This window comes from Bos indicus x Bos taurus, chromosome X (genome assembly GCF_003369695.1).
Source record: "Bos indicus x Bos taurus breed Angus x Brahman F1 hybrid chromosome X, Bos_hybrid_MaternalHap_v2.0, whole genome shotgun sequence".
NCBI lineage: Eukaryota > Metazoa > Chordata > Mammalia > Artiodactyla > Bovidae > Bos > Bos indicus x Bos taurus.
The window spans coordinates 23,974,348-23,994,563 of NC_040105.1; the positions used below are offsets into that span (position 1 = coordinate 23,974,348).

The window sequence follows — 20,216 nt, forward strand, 5'->3', positions numbered from 1 at the left end:
CTTAGACCACGTAATAGAAAATCCAGCACAAATAAAAGCAACCATACCAAAAAAACATACCTACAAAGAATCCTCAGAACAATGTATAGGTTCCACATAGAGGCAACAAGAAGAATTTCTTGACAGCTTTAGGACAAAGAAGTCTCAAACAGAATAGTATGTTATGTGTATTCATGAGGAGCAGATATTGTAAGACTGTTAATATTGCTTAACTCCTTTGCAGATCTACTCCAGTCAGACCAGCTGAGACCACAATCAAACATGGGCTGCTGTTTCCTGTACCCAGAATAAACCACGGAAAACTTACACAAGGAATAAAGACAAGTATTAACAAAAGCAAAAGCACAAAACTAAATAATCCCCGAGGCAAAGTAAGTCTCTAATGAACTTGACCCTATGAGTGTTAAGGTGAGGGAGTCCTCAGAGACTGACAAGGGGTGTGCAGGCTACAAGGGAAGAAGACAACAGGATCAGCTGGAAAAGGCTTTAAAGTGCAGCCCTTGATTCTTCCACTGTGCCCTGGGGCCATGAATCGCTACAGCCTCACTGAAGGAATCTGAGGTAGCATCTCAGAGCTCCCATGCCAAGACCATGGGGAACCAGTCTGAGTTGGATGTGGCAGCATGGCCCAGACGTCATGAAATAACCAGCACAAACTTTGTTAGTGCATGACAACTGGCCCTTTTAAGTGATCACCTTAATAGACTATCACCCAGGGACTAAAAGAGAAAATTGAGTACCCCAAAAATTATACCAAAGGACAGAAATTCACCTCAGAACTTTCGAGCAATGCCCCTGCAGTCGACTAAGAGCCCACAGTGAGAATCGTCAGGCTAAGGAGCCCCTTCACTTACTCTGCTGGGATGGTGTGGGGCATGGTGAGGGACAGGGGTGGATTCATACCAGAAAGGGAAGGATTTCCAGGCCCTGCCAGCAGTCAATATGTAGATCCTGAGTGAGATGTGAGGGGTTCCACACCACAGAAAGCAGTCTCCCATCCTTCCCTCTCAGCTCATCTTACCTGCGACAGCCATTTCCTGGAAGCCTCAGGCAGAAGGGTCCAGAGGAGATGTACGTGCACTTCTCAGCAGGAGTCTCGGGACTTGATATCTTCGATGGGAGGCCTTGGCCTCAGGTCAGCAGATGGGACGTAGCGCACCACCTACAGGGGTTAAGGGAAGACACGGAGAGCGGACAGAGCATCACTCAGCCCGGAAGACGGGGCCCGAAAGTGCCCCCACTGTCATTCTCAGGAGCTCCAGGAAGCCCGTTCGGCCAGGCCAGAAACAATTCCTGCTGGGGTGCTGATGGAACCTAGAGCCTGGGAGGGAGGCCCGTAGACTCTGCTCGGTACAGGGAAGGTCTCAGGATCCGCGACGATGCAAGGAGAAGTGCACATGCCAATCCTCCGGGAAGCTCCCCCGGAACCCCGCCCGCCCTGGCCCCGCCTCTGCTGTCCGCATGGAACACAGATCCACATGACCGGAAGTGACGACAACGCACCACGATGAGGCTGCGAAGCCATCTTTGAGAGCTGCTGCCGTCTTAGAGAACTGCCGTGTAGGGTGCCCAGACGGAGGACTCCCAGGTCTCAACAGGGGTCTGAGTGTGAGGTGACGTGAGTTACAAGTGTGGGACACACGTCCAGCACGCCCAAGCCTTTCCCTCTGAAAAGAGAGGGCCGGACAACCCCCGGCCATTCTGCCCCTGCTCTCCCCTGGAAGATTCGGGCCTGCATCTTAAGCCCCAAGTCCATCCACTTCACCCAGGTGGTCTCCGAGAGGAAGGCTTCGGTCCGGGGCTGGTGGACTCCAGTTCTGCTCATTAGAGGGAAAGCCCCGAGCCCTGTAGCTAAAGGAGGGACCGTCGGGGAGTACTGAGGGCCTCCTCACCCTAGAACGGCAGCCACGCGAAACCCCCACCCCCCGAACTTGGCCTCGGAGCATCCGGGTAGGATCTGGGCAGCTCTAACGGCTGCAGATCACCCTCATTGCGATCTCGGATGCGGGACACTGAGGGAGGAGGGCACCTCGGTCCGAGGGATTGGTAGCTGGTCAGTACAGGGAGGATGTCAGGGCTCAAGAGGAGCCAGGGTGAGGACCATCCTCGCGGACACACGGACGAATCAGGACCCTCCTCTGTAGTCAGTGCTTACTCCCGGCCAAGCACAGGGAAGGGAGGCTGCGGTCTGAGTGGGGAGGTTAGAGCTTGCATACAGAAGGGCGGGTCCCGGGACCCTTAGGTGGGAGGCTGAGCACTCCCTCCTCTCCTTCTCCAGAGTCACAGGGAAGGTGGCAGCATCAGCCTTCAGAGCAGAAGAGGGATCGGGATGGGTGCTAGGGAGTCATTCCCCATTTTTCATCCTAACTATGAATGTGAACTGAAAGGACATGCCTCCCCTGCCAGCCCCCACAGGCCCCCCTCTAACGCCCAGGCAGGGATGTCTGGCTGTGCCCCAGGGCTCACTCTCACTTCTTCCTCAGGGTTCTCAGGGAACAGTCTGACTAGGAGAACAGGAGACTTGTGGGTCCTAGAGCAGTGGACTCAAGGCCACCTACGAAGCAGACTTGGTTTAAACCGGGGACGACCCTCTCTGGTGTAGGTGCTAATTTTTCTTTTTCCTTCCTCAAGGCCACTCAAAGCCTGCCTTCGTAACTGCACGCCCGCCTGCAGTCCCTGACCTGTGTCATCATGCCTCGGAAGCACAAAAACAAGCAACATGCCCATGGGAAACGCCACCAGGTCCAGGGGGACACTCAGGAGGCCCAGGCCAGTGCTGCTGCAGCCCCAGGAGAGGAGTGCCCATCCTCCCCCTCTTCTGCCCCTCAGGGTTCTCCCCCGAGCTCCCCTGCTGCTGGCGATCGCCAGGAGCTTCAGGGAGCCATGGCCCCTAGCTCTCCTGTTGCAGAGGCTTCCTGGGCAGGATCTGAGGAAGGTGCCCAGGGCCCCGAGGAGGAAAGTGCAGATGCCGCCCGGGCAGCCCTGCTCGCTCGGAGCATTCGCAAAGATCCTCTGATGAGGAAGGCCAGCTTGGTGATGGATTTCCTGCTGGAGAGGTACACCAAGAAGGAGCCCATCACACAGAACGGCATGCTGAATGTCATCGGCAGGAAGTACAAGCAGCACTTGCCTGAGATCCTGAGCAGAGCCTCTGAGCGCGTGGAGCTGGTGTTTGGCCTGGAGCTGAAGGAAGTCGACTGCAGCAGGAACATCTACACCCTCGTCAACAAGTTCAGTCTCGGGGTTGAGGAAGGTTCAAGTGATGAGGAGCTGCCCAAGTCTGGTCTCCTCATGGCGCTCCTGGGCATCATCTTTACGAAGGGTAACCGCGCCAGTGAGGAGGAGATCTGGGATTTCCTCAATGTGTTGGGGATCCATGCTGGGAAGAAGCACTCCATCTTTGGGGAGCCCAGAAAGCTCATCACCAAAGATCTGGTGCAGAAGGGGTACCTCATCTACCGCCGGGTGCCCAATAGTGATCCTCCGGGCTATGAGTTCCTGTGGGGCCCGCGAGCTTATGCTGAGACCACTAAGATGAAGGTGTTGGAAGTTCTGGCCAAGATCCAGGATAAGGTCCCGAGTTCCTTCCCAGACCTCTATGATGAGGCTCTGAGAGATCAGGTGGAGAGAGCAGCACTGAGAGGCGCGGCCAGGGCTCCAACAATGGCTGAAGCCAGTGCCCCTACCCGGGCCAAGTCCTACAGCTCCTCCCATATCTAGAGAGGGATCAGGGCACTTTGTTCCCTTCGTGTTGGAAGAGAACAGTCCACCTCTTAAATAGTTGAGGGTAGTAGGGGTGGGGGGAACAAAACCCATATGTTCTTCACAGTTTTAAGTAGTAAGGGAGTTTAGGTGCAGGTTTAACAAAATATACATGTTTTCTTTTTATCCATATGAATAATATCTAGTCAAAAATAGATGATTTAGGTAGGGAGGTAGAGGTTTTTTGTATTTTTAAATGTCACTACTCTTCATAAGGTTTATTATGCTTCAGAGTATCGGTTAATTAATGTCATGGATGTCATGTTTACTGCTGTTAGGTTTAAGACTAGGAGTTCATTGTAAACAAGTCGAAAAGACTTCAATATTTTCCTTATGGTCCAGAACAAGGTAACATAACATTGGAATAGAATTTTACTTGGAAATGTGTAAGAATCTTAGAGATAAGTATTTGGGAATCACAAAGGTTTCAGAGTAAACACTAGTTTATTCTTTGTCTTCTTATCTGTCCTCTTTTTTGCTTGTAAAAGTTAATAACATGGACTTAGATTTGTTTAGCTTATTCAAACTGTATGACATTTAAATCATAATAAAAGAGAGTCTTTGCTCATTATTCCTTTTTTCTCCCAAATTAATTGACCATCTTGTGTTTAGAAGGCTTTTTTATAGTACTGGGTTGATAAGAAAATGAAGCCCAAGCCACTGCCCATGGAATTTTGAGTCTAGCAGCAGGGACCATATAAGGAAGGTGGTGAGCTAACTCTAAGGAATAAACAAATCATAAATTTAAATGGGGGAGGTGTGGAAGAGGAGGTTCCAGATGAGAGCAAGGAAGGCGAAGTTACCTGATTAAGGTGGCATTGGGTCTTGGGAAAAGTCTAGTTCCTCGGTGGGAGGTCCTGTTCAGTCCAGATGCATGATGGGCTAGATGAAGCTGTGGGAGTGATGCCAGACACTCATATGATGGTGCTCAGAGGTGAGGCTGTAAACCTGGAATATATCTAAACCATATATTCACCATTATTTGGGGATATCCGAAAACCATAGGGAATGGAAGGGGCCCTGTGCACTTGAGCCAGGGCAAGTGAACACTGACACTACGTGTTTCATCAAAAGCTGTCCAGAGAGTTTCTGAGAAATAAAGGTGATACCCATTGAAGCGAGATGCCAAGACGTCACTGGACTGTCTCTCTTTTTCTGGGATGGGAGCACCAGAACTTGCTCTGTTAAACAGTTTAATTAGGTTATGTTTAGTGTAATTTGGCAAACTTTAAGGGAGGGCTCAATTTTTACTGTCAGTGGGATTAAATTAGGGGTGGTTTGGACAAAAAAAAAGCATCTGAGAGGGAAGTTGCTGGTCCTTGAGACAAATGAACTTGTCCTTGCATCCATGTGGAGAAGATAACCCCAAACACCTATTAAAACAAGTGCTCAAATAGGGAAATACTGCTTAGTTTTTACTTGCTTGGGAGCATTAGTGCTGATGTCGATTTGATTATTGTTTGGAGTTGCATATTCTCTAGTATAGCCTGGAAATAAAATTATGTGATGGAAGTTTGTTATCATTCGGGGTCAAAATCACCTTCGTAATAACGGCTATTCATTCAAAGTACCAAAGCTAGCCTCATACTGTGCCAGGTGATTTACATACATCACACATGTCTGTGGTCCTACACTATAGACTCTTTCAAACACAATTTGCAGATAAAGAAGCTGGAATAAAGCAGCTCAGACTCAAAGCTCATAAATGATAGGAGCTGGACTGAACCCCGGCACTGAATTCCTCCAGAGCCCATACTGTGCCACTCCTCCAGGATGAGGCTAACCTTGGGTCACTTCCTCTTTCTGAACATTAGTCCAAAAGGTATTTCACATGTGAAATAGCAGAATTTCATACCCCAAACACAGTTTTGGAATAAAAAGCCCCAGAAATAAGTAACAAAAAATGAAAATAAAAGTGAAGTACAAATAAGGAAGGAGACTGCATTCAGTGACAATTTATCTACAAAGGAAATGTCAGTAAACTGCAATAGATCAGGGGTGCAGAAAATCATTTAATTCAGCCCCTTCCTTTCAGAGAGTAAATCTGTTAAGAGTGAAGGTTCTACAAGAGGCTGTGTCTGGTCAGTGAAGAGAAGGAAGAGATCAGCGTGTTTTCTCTGATAGCACACCACCTATGCTGGGGCCCCCTCCCAGACTATAGCCTCCCTATCACTCCTGGGACTCAGTCCACTCTCTGTGAGATTTGTTGCAGGCAGACTAAGACTTTTCAAAGACGTGGCTTTTACCAAGAACTCTTTCATAGAAGAGACAGGAGTCAAGGTAAAGACAGATGAATGAGGAACTGAAGTCACAGAGAGACTGGCCTGTGTCGGCTCTCAGAAGGCCAAGAGAGGGTTGCCAGGCTGCACGTTCGCTCACTTCTTTTCAGGGCTTGCAAGGACATGGTCTTTGGTCTACATGGGTCACCTTAGGTTGAAAGAAAGAGGAAATCCAGAGTCCCCCAGGAGTCAAGGTGAGGTACCTGAGTGAGGGCATACCCCTACACTGAATACAGAGGGCCCCAAGAAGCCTGAATCCTGATGTCATCCCTGAAGGCACAGGTAAGAGTAGCCTCATGTGGCATTCCCAGACTTTCCCTCTCTGGCACCACAGGGAGTGAGGACCTTGGCCTGAGGAGAGCTCCCTTATGTAAACAGAGAAAGGAGCCCCAAATGCTTCCAGGAGTCCAGCTTTGGACTTACAAAACCCCCTGATCTCAGAACTCTGAGGAAACCACACAGAACCCTGCCCTTCCTGGCATCCCTGGGATACCTGCTTATTGTTGACATGACATGCCCATTTCCTTCTATGATGTCACAAGGGGGGTTGGGACATGGTCCAAGGGGTATAGCCTAGGGCCAGCAGTGGGATTATTTCCAGGTTTTCCAGAAACCAACTGAATACGTTGAAGACGAAGGGAACCACACAGCCCATAACCATATGATTCATCTCATCCACCCTCGCCTCAGAAAACCAAGGACAGGTATGGACGGATGAGGAGAATCTTACTTTCTCCTAGGGGTCTCACAGGGATGCTTGCCCTACTGTAAGAAAGTATAGTAGTAGACGGGGTGGACCTAAGTGGAAGGGAGTGTAGAATTTCAGGCCACAACAGAGGTCAAAGCAAGGACTGAGGGATCATCTACCAATAAAAAGAAGTGATAACGAAACCAGCCCTGTTCCTTATAGCCCTTGAAGAACCAGGGCAGAGCTATCAAGCTGAAGTTCCATCAACATTTATTTACATCAGGTGTGTAGGAGGTAAACCCCTTAGTATGAAGGTGCAAATACTATTCCAAGAAAGGGGTGGGGACACCAGGCCCTATGGGGGAACCAAAGGAAGCACTCTTAATTCGTGTTGAGGACTCCAGAGGCCACACAGAAAACTTCCCACTGAGCACTCAGTACTGGGTGATAACTACTGACACGGGTCATAAGCTGAGGACGTCTTCACTTCTCAGAAATCCCAGGGAAATTTGTGATGACAACTAGAGGACAGCAGAGGGAATGGGTCCTATGACTGGTCCCTAGTTGGGTGGTGGTCTTGAATGTGAAATAACAGATGCATCTGCGTAGGAGACTACCAGCCCCTTCTGTCACCCCAGCATGCCTGAGGCAGGGGTAGCAGGATGAACCCTAAAGATCACTCTAATTTCCTTCAATATGTTTCCCAAAGGACAGGCTGATTAGGAGAATAGGAACCCTGGGGGTTTTCAGAACAGTGCCCTCAAGAAAACCACAAATGTAGCCTTCGTGATAACCAAGGTGGTATTTCCCTGCTGCAGCTGTACACTCAACCTTCGTCTTCCTGTGGGCCCTTATCACCTGCCCTCCTACTCACACTTCTAATCATTGTCCCCCAGCGCAGGCATCATGCCTCAGGGTCAGAATCATAAGCTCTGCACCTGTGAGAAATGCCACCAGGCCTGATGTGAGCCCCAGAGTCACAGGGGACTTCAGCCCGCTGCAGTAATGGAAGAGCTTCCCTCTACTTCTTCTCTTTTAGAAGATAATTCACAGAGCTCCTCAGCTACTGGGTCAAATAGCAATTCCCAGGGGTCTTTGGAAGCCCCATCTACTACCAACACTTTTTCAACTACTTCTGACACAACATCTGATGAAGAAGATACCAGTCAAGATGAGGAAGATCCATGTTCCTCCGATGTCTCATCTTCTACTGAGAACACCTACAGTGATACTCTGAACAGCATGACAAGTTTGTTGGAAGAGTTCCTTCTGCATAAATATAAAATGAAGCAGCCCATTATGAAGGAAAGCATACTGAAGATTATCCACCCAAGATACCATAACCGATTTGCCGAGATTCTCAAGAGAGCCTCTGAACACATCGAGGCTGTCTTTGCAGTTGACTTGAAGGAAGTTGATTCAACCATCCACTCCTATGACCTTGTCAGAAAACTGAACCTGCCCAACAATGGGAGGGTGTGGGATGGTAGGGGCTTACCTAAGATTGGTCTCTTGATGACAGTTCTGGGTGTGATCTTCGTGAAGGGCAATTGTCCTGCTGAGGAAGACATCTGGAAATTCTTGTATATGGTGCGAGTATATGCTGGGAGAAAACACTTCATCTACGGAGAGCCCAGGAAGCTCATCACCAAAGACTTTGTGACGATGAAGTACCTGGAGTACCGCCAGGTTGCCAACAGCGATCCTCCACGTTAGGAGTTCCTGTGGGGCCCACGAGCCCATGCGGAAACCAGCAAAATGAAAGTTTTGGAGTTTTTGGCAAAAGTCAATGATACGGTCCCCAGTGCCTTCTCATCACAATATGAAGAATCTTTGCGAGATGAAGAGGAGAGAGCTCGAGCCACAGTTCCAGCCAGGCCTGGCACCACTGTCACTTCCAGGCATGTTCCACGGCCACGTCCAGCAGCTTCTCCCACCCCTATTGAAGACCAAGACTTTTAAAAAATCATCCAGATAAGAAAATTTGACATCAAAATAGGGACTTTTGCCAAAACGGGAAGCAATCCCACAATAACACTGATGGGACAATGGAATGAAAAAATGAAAAAAATTTCAAAACATCGTCAACCTTGATTGTTCTCCATCTTTTCTGTGTTCTATTTTGTAAAATTAAATAATTTATACCTCGATATGCTTCTTGAAAAATGCAGGAGCTATTAAACCTTAACAAGTTAGACCTCTTACTGTCTTCATTTATTTTTTGAGCATCTGCTCTTTGAAAGGCTCTATGCCAGTTCTGGTGAGGCTAAGGTCAAGACCTAGCCTATGCCCATACAACTTTAGAAACAAGGAGCTGCAATCACATAAGCAAGATCTTGAGATAGCCTTTAGGAATGACAGAAAACTAGAAAGACTATCCAGGAGGAAATCTCTACCTGGGGTAACATACTGATTTGTTGGGCTTTCCACAACAAAACCCCACAGAATGGATGGCTGAAACAACAGAAATTTATTTTCTCAGAGTGCTAGAGGCTAAAAGTCCAAGATAAGGGCTGGTTTATCCTGAGGCTTCTCCTCTTGGCTGCCAGGTGGCCACCTCTTCACTTGGCATTCCTTTTGAATGCATATATCCCTGGTGTCTCCTTTTGTGTCTCCATTTCTTCTTATAGTCGCATTGGGGTATGGCCCACCCTAATGACCTCATTTTAACTCTACGATCTCTTTATTTTTTGTTTATTATATTGTGCTCATTGATCTTTATTTATTTATCTTTTTTTTTGTTTATTTTGGGTTTTTTTGATCACTGGGATGACCCAGAGGGCTGGTATGGGGAGGCAGGTGGGATGGGGGTTCAGGATTATATACACGTGTACACCCATGGCAGCTTCATGCTGATGTATGGCAAAACCAATACAATATTGTAAACTAATTAGCCTTCAATTAAAATTAAAAAAATATTTAAATCAACCATATCTTTAAAGACCTTATTTCTAACTACAGTTCCATTCTCAAGTACTCTGAGTTATGCCTTCAATATGCATTTGTGGAGGGGACACAATTTGGCCCCTAACAGACAGAAATCTAAGGTGTCTCTGCTCTTATCTCAATGCAGGAGATTCCAGGGCACAGACTGGTATTCTACGCACATCATCTCCAGGGAGTTTCTGAGATGTAAGGGTGAACTCCCTTGAGGTGTTTAGGGAAGAAGGACATTCCTCCCTTTATCCCTTTTGAATTCTTGTGGTTAGACTACTAGTGAACTTGACACAAGACAGGGTAACAGAAGAAAAAGAGACAAATTGCAATTCATGTGCACAAGAAGTGTCATAGAAATGGGACCTAAGAAGTGGGCAAAGCAGGCAGCTTCTTTATTTTGTAGACAACAAAACAATTTGTGAGGAATCGACAGGACAAATCAACTTAGGTTTTAGGTACTCAACTAGTAAGGAATCTAAACAGAATCTGTACCCAGGGTAGTAAATGAAAGACTTAACAAGGTTTGTGTATACAGGCTTCTCTGCTTGAACTGCCTACTTCTGGTTAGAAGGGTTTCTCTCTGCCTCCAGATACAGGCAGTACATCCTTCATATGAGATGTATTTCCTGCTCTCAGGGAGGCAGATATCGGGGGGCGGTGGAATGTCCCTCCTCTGTTGGCTGTTTCTTAAGTTACTTGAAATCAAAATAATCAATATGCCACTGTGGTATATTTGGGGGCAGAGTGCCCTAAGCCTTGACAGGTGCCTCCTCTGAAACTTGCCTGCAAGTCTCACATGGTAAAAGCTGACCTGGTCACTGTGGAGAGAGAGAATGGATTAGTGGAGTCCTCCATTTCATGGCAGCAGTTGCATCATTCTGAGAACAGGTCAGTTTATTTGAACAGTGGTATCTCATTTCAATAGGTGGTGATGCAGGTGGGCTCCCAAAGCTAGGTCTAGGGTGCAAGCGGTATCAGGTAGTTATTAATAAGAGGCATTTCTATGGAAACAAAAAAAAAAAAGCAGACATTAATGATTGGAGCTGGTTATAAACCAGTTTCTGAGCCCAGGGGGTAGTCAGTCAAGAAGTTTTCTAGGTGTGAGGATCGAAGCAACTATTGTAGTTTGAAATGTCTCTATCACAGTTAGCAATATTTCTGGGTGATCAGGTTAACTTTCTGAGTGGCTCGTATAGCAACAGTCATGAAGTCTATTTCAAAATGAGCTGTTGTACCCCAGTGTTCATCGCAGCACTGTTTATAATAGCCAGGATGTGGAAGCAACCTAGATGTCCATCAGCAGATGAATGGATAAGAAAGCTGTGGTACATATACACAATGGAGTATTACTCAGCCATTAAAAAGAATACATTTGAATCAGTTCTAATGAGGTGGATGAAACTGGAGCCTATTATACAGAGTGAAGTAAGCCAGGAAGAAAAGCACCAATACAGTATACTAATGCATATATATGGAATTTAGAAAGATGGTAACAATAACCCTGTGTACGAGACAGCAAAAGAGACACCGATGTATAGATCAGTCTTATGGACTCTGTGGGAGAGGGAGAGGGTGGGGACATTTGGGAGATTAGCATTGAAACATGTATAATATCATGTATGAAACGAGTCGCCAGTCCAGGTTCGATGCACGGTACTGGATGCTTGGGGCTGGTGCACTGGGACGACCCAGAGGGAGGGTAGGGGAGGGAGGAGGGTGGAGGGTTCAGGATGGGGAACGCGGGTATACCTGTGGCAGATTCATTTCGATATTTGGCAAAACTAATACAATATTGTAAAGTTTAAAAATAAAATAAAATTAAAAAACAAAACAAAACAAAACAACAATGACAAAAAAATGAGCTGTTGTGACAATTTCTCTGATCTTTGCATCAAGTCATCTAGCTTCACCTTGCAGGACTTCAGGAAAATGGCAATGTTAGTTCTCAGTGATTCAAGTCAAAAGAATGGGAGAGTGACTGGATCAAGATGGCAGAGGTGTATCACTTGGAGCTTACCATCTTCCCACAGACACATCAAAAGGATGGGAGAAATTGGGAATTTTAGTAAGAAAATTCCGTAGTCCAGCTAGATACGGGTGGACACTAGAAAAATTCAGGATCCAACCTAGTTTGCAGGTAAATAATAAAACTTCAAGGAAACGTAATACCACTAGAACCTAATACCCACACATGTGTAGTACACTTTCTATTGAACCAATTTTTTCTATCATCTCCCTTATTTCTACTGTAGACAGGAAAACTAAGACCTAATATGTTTGCAAAGGAAGTCTAAATTCAATAAACTTGGCCTGATTATTTATCTGAGTACAGTAAGAATAACAATTTGCCAATAGGCGCTTTTAAATCTGCTTTGCTGGAACAGTTCATAAGGAGTCTCCAGAAAGACATTTTAATAGCCTCTTGAGGCTAGGAAGCCACAGCAAAAACTTGTTGTCAAACCTAGAGATCTGGATGAATTCCTCTCTTCCTGAAGTCCCCAAAACATCCTAAAGTTCCTGTGCCTGCCAGAAGTGATCATCCTTACTCACCTGGTAAGGCTGATGGGAATTCTGTCAGCAAGGTCCCAGGCTGTTTTTCCAATGGGTTTTTATGGCTCCATGGAAAAAGCAAGAGTTCCAGAAAAATATCTCTTTCTGCTTTCTTGACTATGCCAAAGCCTTTGACTGTGTGGATCACAATAAACTGTGGAAAATTCTGAAAGAGATGGGAATACCAGACCACCTTACCTACCTCTTGAGAAACCTATAAGCAGGTTAGGAAGCAACAGTTAGAACTGTACATGGAACAACAGACTGATTCCAAATAGGAAAAGGTGTACATCAAGGCTGTATATTGTCATGCTGCTCATTTAAATTATATGCAGAGTACATCATGAGAAATGCTGGGCTGCAAGAAGCACAAGCTGGAATCAAGATTGCTGGAAGAAATATCAATAACCTCACATATGCAGATGACACCACTCTGATGGCAGAAAGTTAAGAGGAACTAAAAAGCCTCTTGATGAAAGTGAAAGACAAGAGTGAAAAAGCTGGTTTAAAACTCACCATTCACAAAATTAAGATCATGGCATCTGGTCCCATCACTTCATGGGAAATAGATGGGGAAACAGTGGAAACGGTGTCAGACTTTATTTTTGGGGGCTCCAAAATCACTGCAGATGGTGATTGCAGCCATGAAATTAAAAGACGCCTACTCTCTGGAAGGAAAGTTATGACCAACCTAGATAGCATATTCAAAGGCATAGATATTACTTTGCCAGCAAAGGTCCGTCTAGTCAAGGCTATGGTTGTTCCAGTGGTCATGTATGGATGTGTGAGTTAGACTGTGAAGAAAGCTGAGCACCGAAGAATTGATGCTTTTGCACTGTGGTGTTGGAGAAGACACTTGAGAGTCCCTTGGACTGCAAGGAGATCCAACTAGTCCATTCTAAAGGAGATCAGAACTGGGTGTTTTTTGGAAGGTCTGATGCTAAAGCTGTAACTCCAATACTTTGGCCAGCTCACGCGAAGGGTTGACCCATTGGAAAAGACTCTGATACTGGGATTGGGGGCAGGAGGAGAAGGGGACGACAGAGGATGAGATGGCTGAATGGCATCACCAGCTCAATGGACCTGAATTTCAGTGAACTCTGGGAATTGGTGATGGACATGGAGGCCTGGCATGCTGCAATTCATGGGGTCACAAAGAGCCGGACATAACCGAGTGACTGAACTGAACTGAACTGATGGTTAACCTTAGTTTCCTGAAGTTATCTGGTCATATCCAAGTCCACCTGTGTGTGTCAAATATGACATTCCAGTCAAAGTCTCTGTAGTGTAATCAATGTTTCCACTTGTGTCCCACTATAAGAACAGATTCTTACTGAACTTTTGAAAAATAACTATTTCCCTAAGGAAATAAGAACACTGAGAGTTTCTAATTTCTGGAGTGGTATGGTAGGGAGAGAAAAATTAGTGTTTCAATTCTAATGACAAATGTACAATTTATCAAATTTCTGTGTTAAAAAATTTCCTTATATCTAGAAAATTAAAGATTTTTAAAAGACAGTACTCTTTTAAAAAATCAGGAAAATTATCATTATATTTGTAATTCATTAAGCCCCATGTTAGCCCAACAGACTGGTTCCAAATAGGAAAAGGTGTACGTCAAGGCTGTATATTGTCACCCTGCTTATTTAACTTATTTGCAGAGTACATCATGAGGAATGCTGGGCTGGAAGAAGCACAAGCTGGAATCAAGATTGCTGGGAGAAATATCAATAACCTCTCATATGCAGAGGACACCACCCTGATGGCAGAAAGTGAAGAGGAACTAAAAAGCCTCTTGATGAAAGTGAAAGGGGAGAGTGAAAAAGTTGGCTTAAAGCTCAACATTCAGAAAACAAAGATCATGGCATCTGGTCCCATCACTTAATGAGAAACAGATGGGGAAACAGTGGAAACGGTGTCAGACTTTATTTTGGGGGGATCCAAAATCACTTCAGATGGTGACTTCAGCCATGAAATTAAAAGATGCTTACTCCTTGGAAGAAAAGTTATGACCAACCTACATAGCATATTGAAAAGAAGACAGTACTTTGCCAACAAAGGTCCGTCTAATCAAGTATATGGTTTTTCCAGTGGTCATGTATGGATGTGAGAGTTGGACTGTGAAGAAAGCTGAGTGCTGAAGAATTGATGCTTTTGAACTGTAGTGTTGGGGAAGACTCTTGAGAGTCCCTTGGACTGAAAGGAGATTCAACCAGTACATTCTCAAGGAGATCAGTCCTGGGATTTCTTTGGAAGGAATGATGCTAAAGCTGAAACTCCAGTACTTTGGCCACCTCATGCAAAGTGTTGACTCATTGGAAAAAACTCTGATGCTGGGATTGGGGGCAGGAGGAGAAGGGGGCCACAGAGGATGAGATGGCTGGATGGCATCACTGACTCAAGGGACCTGAGTCTGAGTGAACTCCAGGAGTTGGTGATGGACAGGAAGGCATGGCGTGCTGCGATTCTTGGAGTTGCAAGGAGTCGGACACGACTGAGAGACTGAACTGAAAGCCCCGTGTTCCTAATTCTTAAATTGCCAGAGTCCAGTTTTTGTATTGTTTCTGTCAATCCTCCCTCAAGTTTGTGGCTCATATGGACAATGGTTAATTTCAAGAAGCCTTCAAGGTTTTGGTTAAAGCTTGTATAATTTGCCCAGAGAAATGTGTGCCTGGATCACACTTGATAAACCAAGCAGAGAACACATTTTCTCACACTTTCTTTGCCACCGTAAGGGAATCAGCCTTGCAGCAAGGTAAGGCTTCAACTCGTCCAGAAAATATAGGAATGACAAGAATATTTTGATGACTCATCTGTTCTGTTCAGTCTCTCGGTCGTGTCTGACTCTTCGCAACCCCATGGACTGCAGCACACCAGGCTTCCATGTCCATCACCAATTCCTAGAGCTTGCTCAGACTCATGTCCATTGAGTAGGTGATGCCATCCCACCATTTCATCCTCTGTCATTCCCTTCTCTTCCTGCCTTCAATCTTTCCCAGCATCGGGGTTTTTTCCAATGAGTCAGTTCTTCACATCAGGTCGCCAAAGTACTGGGGCTTCAGATTCAGCATCAGTCCTTCCAATGCATATTCAGGACTGATATCCTTTAGAACTGACTGGTTAGATCTCCTTGCAGTCCAAGGGACTCTCACGAATCTTGCCCAGGAGGAACAAGATGGCAAGAGGAGTTGGTGGACATTCTAGAATACATCTCTCTCCAAGGATACATCTGGAATACACCTTCAGACACAGAAGTGCATGCAGAATACCAGCTGAGAGTGGACAGGAGTACATGACCAGCAGAAAAGAATATATAGACCCATGCAAAACTCAATGTCAAGCCCTGAGCCTTTAGAGTGGGTGCACTGGCTCCAAGATCCTAGACTACCAGAGAACTAACCCTAGGATATCAAATAGTGAGAACTGACACAAAGGAAACCACTGGAATACAAGACTCGGCATCACCAAACCACTGATAGCACCCTCTGCAGGACGCCTCATCTAAACCACAAAGAAAACAAAAATGCAAACCCGATCATCGGCAGACAGAATTACCACCTTACTCAGCCTTGCCCCTCAGAGGAAAAAGCAAACAAACAAACAAACAAAACCTCAGCACAAATCTCATTCTATAAGAAGCTTACACAAACCACTGGACCAACCTTAGAGGGCAGAAACAAAAAGGAAGAAAAAATTCAACCCTGAAGCCTGGGAAAAGGAGACCTCAAACACGATAACTAAAATAATAATAATAATGGAAAAGGCAGAGAAATACTACACAAATGAAGGAACAAACCAGAAACACAGAAGTCCAAATCAATGAAGAGGAAACAGGCAAACTACCTGAAAATGAATTCATGCTAAAGGGAAGGCAGTGATACTGATACTTTGGAAACTGTCTGGCAAACTCTTTTAAGCTAAATATAGTCCTATCATATGATCTAACAAGTGAACGTTAAGGTATTTACTCAAAAGAGCCAAAACCTTAAGCCCATCCAAAAACCTTCAACCAAATTTTAATAGCAGAATGAGTCATAGCTGCCAAAAACCGAAATCACCAAAGATGACCTTCAGTAGATGAGTGGGTAAACAAAATATTGGAAAGCTACATGGAATACTATTCAGTTCTAGAAGAAAACATTTCAAACCATAAAAAGATACAGAGAAAATTCAATGTATATTGATTAGCAGAAGGAGCCAGTATAAAAAGCCTACATACTGTATGATTCCATCAGTGTTACATTCTGGAAAATGCAAATCTTTAGAAAGAGTAAAATGGTCAGTAGTCATCAGGGGTTCCAAGTGAGGTTTTGAGGGATGAACAGATGGAGCATGGGAGATCCATAGGGCATTCACACTCCTCTGCAAGACATCATGTTGGCTGAGTTGATACTATCATGCATCTGTCAAACACTAAAGAACTGTAAAACACAAAAAGTAAAATGTATTGTAAGCAATGGACAGTAGTGAATAATAACGTATTGACATTAGTTGGTCAATTGTAAAAAACGAACTTGTATCCATTGAACCAATACAAGATGTTAATAATAGAAGATACCAAGTGGAGGAAGAGAGTGGCTGTATGGGACCTCTCTATTCTATCTGCTGAATTTTCTCCAATCCTAAATGTGTGCTTTCAAAAAGAAATACAGAGGGGCAACAAACACATAAACACATGAAAAGAGGAGCTACATCGCTCATGATGAAAGAAATGCACATCAAAATTACAATGAGGTGTCACCTCATACAGGTCAGAATGGTCATCATCAAAATTTGTACAAGCAGTAAATGCTCGGGAGAGTTTAGAGAAAAGGTGGGACTGGAAATTGATATAGCCACAATGGAGAACACTGGGCAGATTCCTTTAAAACTAGAATTAAAACTACATATGACCCAGCAATAGAAATACTGGGCATATACACTGAGAAAAGAATCATTGAAAAGACACCTGTATCCAGTGTTCACTGCAGCACTGCTTACAATAGACAGGACATGCAAGCAAAGTAGACTTCAACTGACCGATGACTGGATAACGAAGTTGTGGTAGCCACATACAGTGGAATATTAGCCATAAAAAGGAACTAATTTAAGTCACTTGTAGTGAGGTGGATGCACCTAGAGCCTGTTTACAGAGCGAACTAAGTTAGAAACAGAAAAGTAACATACATTAACGAATATACATGGAAAGTTCGAATGGTACTCACGAACCTATTTGAAGGGCAAGAATAGTGACTCAGATGTGGAGAATGGACCTGTGGACACAGCAAGGGAAGGCATGGGTAGGACGAATTGAGAGCGTGGCACTGACATATATCGAGTCCCATGTGTACAAAAGATAGCTGGTGGGAAATTGCTATATAATACAGGGAGCTCAGCTTGGTGCTGTGTGACATCCTAGAGGGGTGAGATGAGGGGGTGGGAGGAAGTCTCATCAGGCAGGAGGAATATGTATACGTAGCGCTGATTCATCCTGTTGTATAGCAGAAACAACACAACATTATAAAACAAGAATCTGTCGATTAAAACAACTTTTTAAAAGTCTACTAATTTAAAAACTAGAAAAAATATCATAAGAACACAGTCAAAATAGAGTTACATGCACCAATGCAAAATGAAAAAATGTCAGCAATAATGAAAAGCAAATTATCATGGTAAGAATTTGATCCTCGAATTAAAATTCTTAGGAAACAGGCACAGAAAACATTGACACATATAACTAACTTCAGAAATCTGGCACAAAAAAGATCAACACAGCAAAATCAAGAGACTGGTCTGGAAGAATCGACAATGCTTAGACCATGTAATAGAAAACATACCATACACAAAAGCAACAAACTTAGAAAAATGTATGCACTCTACACGAAGGCAACAAGAAGAATTTCCTGAGCGCCTTAGGAAAAAGAAGTCTCAAACAGAGTAGTATGTTATGTGTTTTCATGAGGACAAATTTTAAGACTGTCCATTTTCCTTAAATCCTTTACAGATTTAGTACCACATCCAGAGTAGCTGAGACCACAGTCACACGTGGGCGGCTGTTTCCTGTACCCAGAACAAACCATGGAAAACTTACACAAGGAATAAAGACAACTACTAACAAAAGCAAGAACACAAAACTAAATAATCCCTGAGGAACAATAAGTCTCCATTGAACTTGACCCTATGAGTACCCAGGTGGGGGAGTACTCTGAGGCTGACACAGGCGTGCAGGCCACAAAGGAAACAGACAACAGGATCAGCTGGAAAAGGCTTGAAACTGGAGCGGTTGATTCTTCCACTGGGCCGTGGGACCATGAACCTCTACTGGTTCACTGAAGGAACCTGAGGCAGCATCTCAAAGCCCCATGCCAGGATCATGGGGCACCAAAGTTTGGGATGGACATGGCAGTATGGCCCAGAGGTCATGCAATAACCAGCAGAAACTTTGTTAGTGGATGACAACTGGCTCTTGTAAATGACCAGCTTAAGAGACTGTCACACATGGACTAAAAGAGAAAAGCTTGTATCACAGTAATTGTACAAAAGGACAGAAATTCATCTCAGGACTTTTGAGCAATGCCCCTGCAGTCAACTAAGAGCCCATAGTGAGAACCGTCAGGCTAAGGAGCCCCTTCACTTTCTCTGCTGGGATTGTGTGGGGCATGGTTGGGGACAGGGGTGATTTTATACCAGAAAGGGAAGGGTTTACAGGCTCTGCCTGCAGTCAATATGAAGATCCTGAGTGAGTGTGAGGGGTTCCACACCACAGAAGGTATTCTCCCATCATTGCCTCTCGCTTATCTTACCTGCAGCAGCCTTAGGCAGAAGCGTCCAGATGAGATGCTGGTACACTTCTCACCAGGAGTCTGGGGATTTGACATCTTCCAGGTGAGGCATTACCCTCAGGTCTGCAGATGGGACGTAACGTAGCATTACATTCAGGGGAAGACAGGGATAGAGGACAGAGAGCATCACTCAGCACACAAGGAGCCCCAGAGTGTCCTCACTGTCTGTCTCAGCAGCTCCAGGAAGGCTTTCAGGCTCGGGCTCACAAATTCTTCCTGCTTGATCTACTGAGAGAAGTGAGAGGCAAGGAGTGAGGCCAGTTGACTGAGATCAGCAGGGACGTCCCAGGAGCCACTATGAGTCGAAGAAGGGAACACATCCCCCCTCTTGCCGGAAACTCCCCCAGAACCCCGCCCACCCAGGCCCCGCCCCTGCTGTCCTCTTGGAGCCCAGATGCACATGATAGGAAGTGACTGCACCCTATCCACGCTGGGGTGTGATGCCATCTTTGAGAGGGCTGCTGTCTTTGAGAGCTGCTGTAGCTGTGACCAGAGGGATGAGTCCGAGGTCTCATCAGGGGTCCAAGTCGGAGGTGACATGAGTTACAAATGCACTGGATAGTTACAAAGATACGCCCTGGCATTCCCAACACCTTTTCCATCTAAAAGAGGGGACTTCACAGCCCCCGGCAAACCCCCACCTGCTCTACGCCTGGAGGCTCGGGCCAGGTGCAATGTCCATCGGCTATGCACACAGGTTCTCAGGACATAACCTGGGTCCAGGGGTTGCTGGACCCTGGCTTTGTTCAGTAGAGGGAAATCCGGGATTCTGTGGAGTGAAGGAGGGACCCGCTGGGGGACTGTGTCTCCATACCCCAGATTGGTGGCAACGCCTAATCCCTTACCCAGTGTTACTTGGCCGGAGAGCAACTGGTCAGCGTCTTGGCAGTTCTAAAGTCTGAGGGCTCCCTGCCTGCGATCACTGACACGGGACACTCGGGGAAGAGGGGACCTCGTTCAGAAGGGCTGGCAGCAGGTCAGCAGAGGGAGGATGTCAGGGCTCAGGGGGAGTCAGGGTAATGACCATCCTCCGCATCACACGGCTGACTCAGGACCCTCCCCTGTGGCCAGCACTTCCTCCCAGCCAAAAACGGGGACGGGGGCGGTGGTCTGCCACGGGAGGTTGCAGCTTGCTTGTGAAGGGGCAGCCTCCAGACAGCAGAAGGGCGGGTCCCAGAT

At 45.7% G+C, this 20,216-nt stretch overlaps 1 protein-coding gene and 1 pseudogene across 1 annotated transcript; both read left to right on the forward strand.

Moving 5' to 3' along the window:
- Positions 1-2,691: 2,691 nt before the first annotated feature.
- On the forward strand, positions 2,692-3,720 carry LOC113887600 (melanoma-associated antigen B4-like). The gene has a single exon (XM_027534787.1). The coding sequence runs from the start codon at positions 2,692-2,694 to the stop codon at positions 3,718-3,720; it is 1,029 nt and encodes a 342-aa protein (XP_027390588.1).
- A 4,014-nt stretch (positions 3,721-7,734) lies between these two features.
- On the forward strand, positions 7,735-8,675 carry LOC113887601 (annotated as a pseudogene).
- The last annotated feature ends 11,541 nt before the right edge of the window (positions 8,676-20,216 follow it).